General features: G+C 37.4%; 1 gene segment (V, D, J or C); it reads right to left on the reverse strand.

Moving 5' to 3' along the window:
- Positions 1-8,785: 8,785 nt before the first annotated feature.
- On the reverse strand, positions 8,786-9,340 carry LOC129621940 (T cell receptor alpha variable 13-1-like). The segment is given in 2 exon segments: positions 8,786-9,120; positions 9,289-9,340. Coding segments are annotated over 2 exon segments (387 nt in total).
- Positions 9,341-11,296: the final 1,956 nt, after the last annotated feature.

Raw genomic sequence — 11,296 nt, forward strand, 5'->3', positions numbered from 1 at the left:
CGGCTTCACAGCTGAATTCTACCAAAAATTTAGAGAAGAGCTAACACCTATCCTACTCAAACTCTTCCAAAAAATTGCAGAGGAAGGTAAACTTCCAAACTCATTCTATAAGGCCATCATCACCCTAATACCAAAACCTGACAAAGATGCCACAAAAAAAGAAAACTACAGGCCAATATCACTGATGAACATAGATGCAAAAATCCTTAACAAAATTCTAGCAATCAGAATCCAACATCACATTAAAAAGATCATACATCATGACCAAGTGGGCTTTATCCCAGGGATGCAAGGATTCTTCAATATCCGCAAATCAATCAATGTAATACACCACATTAACAAATTGGTTATCTCAATCATTATCAATATGATTATCTCAGTAGATGCAGAGAAAGTCTTTGACAAAATTCAACATCCATTTACGATTAAAAAACTCTCCAGAAAGCAAGAATAGAAGGAACATACCTCAACATAATAAAAGCTATATATGACAAACCCACAGAAAACATTATCCTCAATGGTGAACAATTGAAAGCATTTCCCCTAATGTCAAGGACAAGACAAGGATGCCCACTTCACTGCTACTATTCAACATAGTTTTGGAAGTTTTGGCCACAGCAATCAGAGCAGAAAAAGAAATAAAAGGAATCCAAATTGAAAAAGAAGAAGTAAAACCCTCACTGTTTACAGATGACATGGTTCTCTACATAGAAAACCCTAAAACTCCACCAGAAAATTACTAGAGCTAATCAATATATATAGTAAAGTTTCAGGATATAAAATCAACACACAGTAATCTCTTGCATTCCTATACACTAATAATGAGAAAATAGAAAGAGAAATTAAGGAAACAATTCCATTCACCATTGCAACAAAAAGAAGAAAATACTTAGGAACATATCTACCTAAAGAAACAAAAGACCTGTATATAGAAAACTATAAAACCCTGGTGAAAGAAATCAAAGAGGACACTAATAGATGGAGAAATATACCATATTCGTGGATCAGAAGAATCCATATAGTGAAAATGAGTATACTACCCAAAGCAATCTATAGATTCAATGCAATCCCTATCAAGCTACCAATGGTACTTTTCACAGAGATAGAACAAATAATTTCACAATTTGTATGGAAATACAAAAAAACCTCGAATAGCCAAAGCAATCTTGAGGAAGAAGAATGGAAATGGAGGAATCAACTTGCCTGACTTCAGGTTTTACTACAAAACCACAGTCATCAAGACAGTATGGTACTGGCACAAAGACAGAAATATAGATCAATGGAACAAAATAGAAAGCCCAGAGATAAATCCACATGCCTATGGACACCTTATCTTTGACAAAGGAGGCAAGAATATACAATGGAGAAAAGACAATCTTTTTAACAAGTGGTGCTGGGAAAACTGGTCAACCACTTGTAAAAGAATGAAACCAGAACACTTTCTAATACCATATACAAAAATAAACTCAAGATGGATTAAAGATCTAAATGTAAGACCAGAAATTATAAAACTCCTAGAGGAGAACATAGGCAAAACACTCTCCGACATAAATCACAGCAGGATCCTCTATGACCCACCTCCCAGAATATTGGAAATAAAAGCAAAAATAAACAAATGGGACCTAATTAAACTTAAAAGCTTCTGCACAACAAAGGAAACTATAAGCAAGGTGAAAAGACAGCCTTCAGAATTGGAGAAAATAATAACAAATGAAGCAACTGACAAAAAATTCATTTCCAAAATATACAAGCAACTCCTTCAGCTCAATTCCAGAAAAATAAATGGCCCAATTTAAAAAAATGGGTCAGAGAACTAAACAGACAGTTCTCCAAAGAAGATATACAGATGGCTAACAAACACATGAAAAGATGCTCAACATCACTCATTATCAGAGAAATGCAAATCAAAACCACAATGAGGTACCATTTCACGCCAGAATGGCTGCTATCCAAAAGTCTACCAGCAATAAATGCTGGAGAGGGTGTGGAGAAAAGGAAACCCTCTTACACTGTTGGTGGGAATGCAATTAGTACAGCCACTGTGGAGAACAGTGTAGAGAGTCCTTAAAAAACTGGAAATAGAACTGCCATATGACCCAACAATCCCACTGCTGGGCATACACTCTGAGAAAACCAGAATTGAAAGAGACACGTGTACCCCAGTGTTCATCACAACACTGTTTATAATAAGCAGGACACGGAAGCAACCTGGGTGTCCATCATCAGACGAATGAATAAGAAAGCTGAGGTACATATACACAATGGAGTATTACTCAGCCATTAAAAAGAATACATTTGAGTCAGTTCTAATGAGGTGGATGAAACTGGAGCCTATTATACAGAGTGAAGTAAGCCAGAAAGAAAAACTTCAATACAGTATACTAACGCATATATATGGAATTTAGAAAGATGGTAACGATAACCCTGTATCGTTTTGGACTCTGGGAGAGGGCGAGGGTGGGATGATTTGGGAGAATGGCATTGAAACATGTAAATTATCATATGTGAAAGGAATCGCCAATCCAGGTTTGATGCATGATACCGGATGCTTGGGGCTGATGCACTGGTATGACACAGAGGGATGGGATGGGGAGGGAGGTGGGAGGGGGGTTCAGGATGGGGAACACGTGTACACCGTGGTGGATTCATGTTGATGTATGGCAGAACCAATACAAGATTGTAAAGTAATTAGCCTCCATTAAAATAAATAAATTTATATTAAAAAATAAGAATAAATGAACACTAAATACATGAATTATTTGATGTCATCATGCTACTTAAAGAAATTTTGTCATAAAGACAAAGTCTCTCAGCATGAAAGACTTTGCAGAGTATGGGGAAAAAATGATCGAGCAGATCATCACATTAAACGTAACTTTCTGAGTAAAGCCCTTATGCAAGAACCTCTTCTAGAACCTAAAGGCAAATCCATGGAAAGACTCAAAAATTCCATGTTAGGTTCAGAATGCCAGACCCTGATTTTGTAAGGAATGAGTAGGAATGATTGATTTGTTTGATCCATGAGGACACAATATATCAAAGCCAAGACAGTTGTCTGGTGAAGCCAAATGATCTCCACTGAACTCTTACTCAAATGTTGAGATATGGCATTAGGGAGATATTGGCTGCAACATTTAGAAAAATATTGTGGGAAAACTTTTTGAGATTTGTAGATATTGGGGTCAGTTCATGCATTTCTTGGAAGCCATAAAATCCCATAAAATTTATAAAAGCCAAATATGAACTAGAATACTATACCAAGGAAATATTTGGGTATTTCCAAAAGAAATTTAAACAATTTCACATCTCCATGGGTTATGAGTATGTACTAGTAACAGTATTTTTATTCTTCACATGGGTGGAAGCAATCTTTTGATAAACCACAACACTCACCATAATTAAAAATGAACTTGATGCTGTGTTTACTACCTGTGTCGTTTCAAATTGTATCTATATAAGGAAGCAGTTTCTCTGAGATAGTTATATAAAGTTTTGCCCTCACTCAGAAATTTTACTACTCTTATTGTCCCTCTATGTTCTGAAGAAGTGGAAAGAACAAGTGGAATATTAGAACTGAAATGAATTACAGTATCAGACACCCTTGAACTACTGTGGCCTAATACATTATTAATTAGTCTTGGCCCCCATGGCCCTGCTTCCTTCCTTCACAAAGTCATATGTTGTCTCACTACCAGCTGGTCCCTGATATGCCCAGGTAATTCACAAGGGCCCAGATCACACATATTCCAATCCTCCACCAACTGAACTAAATAAATAAACCCATTATAATCAGTCCTTTAATCACAGGCACAGGTTGATTTCCTAGCCTTTCATTTAATCAGTTTTTTCATGACAACCTGGGTAACCTAGTGCTGGCAAAATACCCAGAGAAAAACTGCCATTGAACTTGTGGAAATGACTTTAATATGTTCTATTTGTTATCAATTCAGCAGGTAAAGTACAAGAAATTGATCCTTCATCACATGTGTACCAACTACTATAACATCATGCATCCCTAATTGACAAGAATTGTAAAGTTACTTACATTAGCGATATTAAACCGAGGTTCTCCAGAGAATGGTCAGAAGCAGGTAGTCCACAGAAGATGAGGTTGACCCAAGATCGTTGAAACAAATATACAACTGCCTAAAGTGGATATCTCCATCCAAGACCACTAGAGAATTCTCTAAGATATCTGGAATCCACTGGATACCCACTGGATACCCACTCTAAGATATAATTTGGTTCAACAAGCCCATTGATTGTGCAACAATGTTAAAGAATTGTAGGAGATGTTATTTAGTGTCAACTCCTGTAAACACCAAGTAATAAACATACCCCAATTAGTACTGCTAAAGTGAAATCTGACCAATAAAATTTGTCTTAAAAATATTAGAAAAATTCATAATGGAGTTGGTACAATTAGCTTTGCATGAAGAATATGTCTTAACTTGATTATGAGTTGGTCCAACACTCCAATGAATCTGCTCATTATCAGTTGCCATAATGTTTCTTTTGTAGAAATACAAATAAAATTTTAAAGAAATTCAAACACTTGAAATGATGAGTTATTTATGTAAAATAACTTAAAAGTTCAAAACAATTGGGTTAAAAAATAGTGAGAGTGGTGGCAGGGAAAGCGATCATACATGCCTAGTACAATATGCTCCACCTCACAAAGATGCAGACTTCTCAAAAGGTTTTTTTATTGTATGACTTTATTCATATGAGGCTTCCCTCATAACTCAGATGGTAAAGAATCCTTCTGCAATGCAGAAGACCTTGGTTCGATTCCTGGGTCAAGAAGATCTGCTGGAGAAGGAATAGGCTACCCACTCCAGTATTCTTGGGCTTCCCTTGTGGCTCAGCTAGTAAAGCATCTGCCTGCAATGCAGAAGACCTGGGTTCAATCCCTGGGTTAGGAAGATCCCCTGGATAAGGGAAAGTCTACCCACTCCAGTATTCTGGCCTGGAGAGTCGGACACAACTGAGCAACTTTCACTTATATAAAATTCCTGAAAAGATAAAAATATAAAATCAAGGTTTGCATGGAGTTAATATATGTTAGGGTGTGATTCACTCCAGTACTCTTGCCTGGAAAACCCATGGACGGAGGAGCCTGGTGGGCTGCAAGCCATGGGGTCGCTAAGAGTCGGACATGACTGAGCGACTTCACTTTCACTTTTCACTTTCCTGCACTGGAGAAGGAAATGGCAACCCACTCCAGTGTTCTTGCCTGGAGAATCCCAGGGACGAGGGAGCCTGGTGGGTTGCCGTCTATGGGGGTCGCACAGAGTCGGACATGACTGAAGTGACTTAGCAGCAGCAGCAGCAGCAGGGTGTGATTACAAAATTATATCACAAGGGAATTTGATTAAAAGACACAACTCTCCCTTCTAACTTACATGAGAGTAAACGTGAATACTAATAACATTTTGAAAAGAAGAATAGATTTGTGAGCCTAATCCTCAAATTATATTCTTGAATAAATCACTTTCTATTTTGATTTCCCTCAAACATACAAAACTATATATGCTCCATCACTGGGCTCTAAAGAAAACCCAAGTCACATTTTCAACAAGAAAGTAGTCAGAATATATAGAAAGGACCGTCCAATTTTGCCAGAAATATAGAAATAAAATTTTAAATATAATTGTGAGAAAAGTCCCTCATGAAGCCATTAAAAAGTAAGTGTTAGAGATGAAGATAACGAAACTGAAAATGTTTATTTCAAGATACAATATTAAGTGAAAAAATCAGAATTCTAATCATACTAGAATTTAAAAAGACAGTAAATAAAATATTAGCAATAAATTATCTGGATGCAGAATTATAAATTTTACATTTTTGTATTAGACACATTTTCTACATTTAGAACATACTTTTTACAGTAAGTGAAAAATAACATACATAATTTTCAAAACACAAGCATTAAGAACCCATCCATAATAGGAATGTAGTATTGTTCCCAAGCATTCATTTATAGAAAAGGAGTCTGAAAGCAAATATAAAGTCATTTTTAAAGGCTGAATTTTATTTTTATCTCATCTTTTATTTTACCTAATTTTTCTAAAATTATGGCAACAATGGTACCACTTAAACAAGTGAGCTAATTTTTTTTTTATTTTACTTTACAATATTGTATTGGTTTTGCCATACATTGACATGAATCTGCCATGGGTGTACATGTGTTCCCCATCCTGAACCCCTCTCCCACCTCCCTCCTCATCCCATCCCTCTGGGTCATCCCAGTGCTCCAGCCCTGAGCATCCTGTATCATGCATTGAATCTGATTCGTTTCACATAAGATAATTTACATGTTTCACTGCCATTCTTCCATATCATCCTGCCCTCGCCATCTCCCACGGAGTCCAAAAGACTGTTCTATACATCTGTGTCTCTTTTGCTGTCTTGCATACAGGGTTATCGTTACCATCTGTCTAAATTCCATATATATGCTTTGGTATACTGTATTGGTGTTTTTCTTTCTGGCTTACTTCACTCTATATAATAGGCCCCAGTTTCATCCACCTCATTAGAAATGATTCAGATGTATTCTTTTTAATGGCTGAGTTACCTCATGTGAAGAGTTGACTCATTGGAAAAGACTCTGATGCTGGGAGGGATTGGGGGCAGGAGGAGAAGGGGACGACAGAGGATGAGATGGCTGGATGGCATCACTGACTCAATGGATGTGAGTCTGAGTGAACTCTGGGAGTTGGTGATGGACAGGGAGGCCTGGAGTGCTGCAATTCATGGGGTTGCAAAGAGTCGGACACGACTGAGCGACTGAACTGAACTGAATACTCCATTGTGTATATGTACCTCAGCTTTCTAATCCATTCATCTTCTGATGGACATCTAGGTTTCTTCCATGTCCTGGCTATTATAAACAGTGTTACAATGAACATTGGGGTACACGTGCCTCTTTTAATTCTGGTTTCCTTGGTGTGTATGCCCAGCAGTGGGATTGCTGGGTCATATGACAGTTCTCTTTCCAGTTTTTTAAGGAATCTCCACACCATTCTCCTTAGTGGCTGTACTAGTTTGCATTCCCACTAACAGTGTAAGAGGGTTCCCTTTCTCCACACCCTCTCCAGCATTTATTGCTTGTAGGCTTTTGGATAGCAGCCATTCTGACTGGCATGAAATGATACCTCATTGTGGTTTTGATTTACATTTCTCTGATAATGAGTGATGTTGAACATATTTTCAGGTGTTTGTTAGCCATCTGTATGTCTTCTTTGGAGAAATGTCTGTTTGGTTCTTTGACCCACTTTTTGATTGGGTCATTTATTTTTCTTGAATTGAGCTGAAGGAGTTGCTTGTATATTTTTGAGATTAATTCTTTGTCCATTGCTTTGTTTGCTATTATTTTCTCCCTTTCTGAAGGCTGCATTTTCACTTTGCTTATAGTTTCCTTTGTTGTGCAAAAACTTTTAATTTTAATTAGGTCTCATTTGTTTATTTTTGCTTTTATTTCCAATATTCTGGGAGGTGGGTCATAGAGATCCTGCTGTGATTTATGTCAGAGAGTATTTTGCCTATGTTTTCCTCTAGGAGTTTTATAGTTTCTGGTCTTACGTTTAGATCTTAATCCATTTTGAGTTTATTTTTGTATATGGTGTTAGAAAGTGTTCTGGTTTCATTCTTTTACAAGTGGTTGACCAGTTTTCCCAGCACCACTTGTTAAAGAGATTGTTTTTTTTCCATTGTTTATTTTTGTTTCCTTTGTTGAAGATAAGGTGTCCATAGGTGTGTGGATTTATCTCTGGGCTTTCTATTTTGTTCCATTGATCTCTACTTCTGTCTTCGTGCCAGTACCATACTGTCTTGATGACTGTGGCTTTGCAGTAGAGCCTGAAGTCAGGCAAGTTGATTCCTCCAGTTCCATTCTTCTTCCTCAAGATTGCTTTGGCTATTCAAGGTTTTTTTGTATTTCCATACAAATTGTGAAATTATTTGTTCTAGCTCTGTGAAAAATACCGTTGGTAGCTTGATAGGGATTGCATTGAATCTATAGATTGCTTTGGGTAGTATACTCATTTTCACTTCATTGATTCTTCCAATCCATGAACACAGTGTATTTCTCCACCTATTTTTGTCCTCTTTAATTTCTTTCACCAGTGTATTATAGTTTTCTACATATAGGTCTTTTGTTTCTTTAGGTAGATATATCCCTAAGTATTTTATTCTTTTTGTTGCAATGGTGAATTGAATTGTTTTTTTTTTTTAATTTCTCTCTCTGTCTTCTCATTGTCAGTGTACAGTAATGCAAGGGATTTCTGTGTGTTGATTTTATATCCTGCAACTTTACTATATTCATTGATTAGCTCTAGTAATTTTCTGGTGAAGTCTTTAGGGTTTTCTATGTAGAGGACCATGTCATCTGCAAACAGTGAGAGTTTTACTTCTTATTTTCCAGTATGGATTCCTTTAATTTCTTTTTCTGCTCTGATTGCTGTGGCCAAAACTTCCAAAACTATGTTGAATAGTAGTGTTGATAGTAGGCACCCTTGTCTTGTCCCTGACTTTAGGGGAAATGCTTTCAATTTTTCACCATTGAGGATAATGGTTAAAGCCTGAATTTTAAAATAAAACCTAATTCCCTTCAAGAATTCAGTAAGCAATAGTCATCCAACAGAATGTGTTTTAACACTTTCTGCGTCATATCAAACCTAATCTTATTCAAACTAACATACATACATTAGTTTTCACTTGTAGACAAACACTATGAAAAATGCTATAACTTGAAGGTTGTGCCAAAGGAAGTGGGTTGCCCCAGTTACAGGTTTGGGTACAGATAGTGGATGCATGGGAAGCACTGTGTACTTGCTGCACAGAAGTAGACAGCTGAGTCTCCAGGTTCAGTGGTTGTAATGTTCAGGGAAAGATGTTTGGCAGTCTTATTCAATAAAACAGTCAGTCTTTGGCCTTCATTTTTACGCATATTTGAACGAATGTCTATAAGGAGCTGGGGACCTTTTCCAGGTTCTTGCTTATACCAAGGGAAGTAGCTTGAGGTAACATCTGTATAAGTACAGGTGATAAAACAGCTGTTTCCCTCCTGGACACTCAGGGTAGAAGGACTCTGCTCTACCTCTTTTCCAAGGCTGACACCTAAGGAGAAAGTAGAAGTCAGAGAAAGGAGAAAGGTTCTCAGATTATTTAGCTCTAGAGTTTGCTTTTCCTTTTCTACAACAACTAGAAGAAACCTGAATAAAGCCAGTCTTAGCATCTAAAGAATATCTACTAATACACTCTATTTCCCTTAAACCCTCAACTCACAGTCCAGCTGCAGCCACAAGAATGTGATTAAAGCTCCAATGGATGTCCTCATTGTTTTTCCCATTTAAGATCAATTGTGGATCTGCAGTCTCCAGCCAGAAGAGCTGCTTCGATTTCCAAGTGTCGCCTTCTTTCCTAGCAGTCATAGTGGTTTCTCACATTGTCTACTCAGCCAATAATAAAATACTACTTCTGCTCTAAGCCTATTCATTCAGAACCCATTCAAATGAACCCTCCACATATTCTGATGAACAGAGGTGCACCACCATCTGGTGGTCACATCTCTAGCTACTGAACTCTTTGGTTAAATGTTCTTCTCATACCCTGGGCTTATGAGGGACTTGGATGCATAAAAACAGCATGAGATTAAACAAATTAGATGTATATCAGGAGTAAATGCACAGTAAGAATGTAGAGATTAACATTTAAATCTCTGCACAGGACTGAGTCACTGTTAATAAGTTGGAAGAAGGTAAATGCTGTTGCCATTTATTCAGGTTTGAAATCAGGAAAACACCATCATTTACTCTCTCAAACAAAGAAAATGTAAAATCTTCCTTTTCAGCCAAATTTAACATCCCCATTTGTCTATAATGGAGGAAAAAACCTTTGTGAAAGGAATATGAAAATCAAAGAGCAGAGAAGATCATTTGATATTTCAAGGATCTACTAACTCAACCTCTGTTCCTCTAAGCTGGTCTTGCCCATGATCTTGCTATTCCCAGAGAATTGACAGTACCATCAGTCAAAATGTGGAAACTTCCTTCAGCAAAGATTGTGATGAGGTAAAAGTGAAACTCCAATACTTTGGCCACCTGATGCGAAGATCTGAGTCATTTGAAAAGACTCTGATGCTGGGAAATATTGAGGGCGGGAGGAGAAGAGGACGACAGAGGATAAGATGGTTGGATGGCATCACGGACTCAATGGACATGGGTTTGGTTAGACTCCAGGAGTTGGTGAGGGACTGGGAGGCCTGGCGTGCTGTGGTTCATGGGTTTGCAAAGAGTCAGATACGACTGAGGACTGAATTGAACTGACTGAAAGGACCAAAATCTCAATGATAAAGGAGTAGGAGGAAGTTCTATGAGTTAGGAAACAGTTCAACCTGTAGATTGTGTTGATTTACAATGAGAAATCGGACATTCTTTAAGAAATCTATTCCTATTGCTAATGTGGATTATATTCTGCAAAGTATTGAGAGAAAGTAAGAATCCTCATAAAACATCAGGCTGCAGATTCAGAAAATAACCATATGTAAATTTATATTACAGATGCTTTTACTCTCTGATATCAAAAACTATGAAAGTGAAAGTTGCTCAGTCGTGTCCAACTCTTGCAACCCTATAGTCCATGGAATTCTCCAGGCTAGAATACTGGAGTGGGTAGCCATTCCCTTCCCCAGGGAATCTTCCCAACCCATGGGTCAAACCCAGGTCTCCCACATTGCGGGCAGATTCTTTAACAGCTGAGCTACCAGGGAAGTCCATCAAAAGGCATGGCCTAGCCTAAATGCAATTACTAACTCACATCTTAATGAAATTTCCTGTAAAATATATATGAACTCTCAGGGCATGAATCTCTGGTGCGTTGGCTATTGCTGGCTCAGTTTCCAGACTCTATCATTTTTCTCCCAAACTCCACTACAGTTTTCTTTCCCAAAGACCTTAAGAAATTCTTCAATTCTGTAAACTTCCAGAATTATCTCCTTCTCATTTTTCATCTAATTTAATAACTTGGCATTTTCCAATTACCTCTGTAAGAAAAACAAAACAAAACAAAAACAAACTGAGGAACCCTAAATATTGCCTGTGTTTACTATGGGAGTAGTACAAATAGGTAACTGATCCAAATATGTTAGGTAAAAATAAATGACCATGAAAAGTGAAACCAAGATTAACTAATTTATAGATGTGAAGGCCTTTTTTTGTGATCTGTACTCACTGATCTTCTGGAGGTATGAAGAATAAATATAACCCCTGATTCACACTTGCACCCTTAAAGATTA

The sequence above is a fragment of the Bubalus kerabau genome, chromosome 10, assembly GCF_029407905.1.
Source record: "Bubalus kerabau isolate K-KA32 ecotype Philippines breed swamp buffalo chromosome 10, PCC_UOA_SB_1v2, whole genome shotgun sequence".
In the NCBI taxonomy this organism is placed as follows: domain Eukaryota; kingdom Metazoa; phylum Chordata; class Mammalia; order Artiodactyla; family Bovidae; genus Bubalus; species Bubalus kerabau.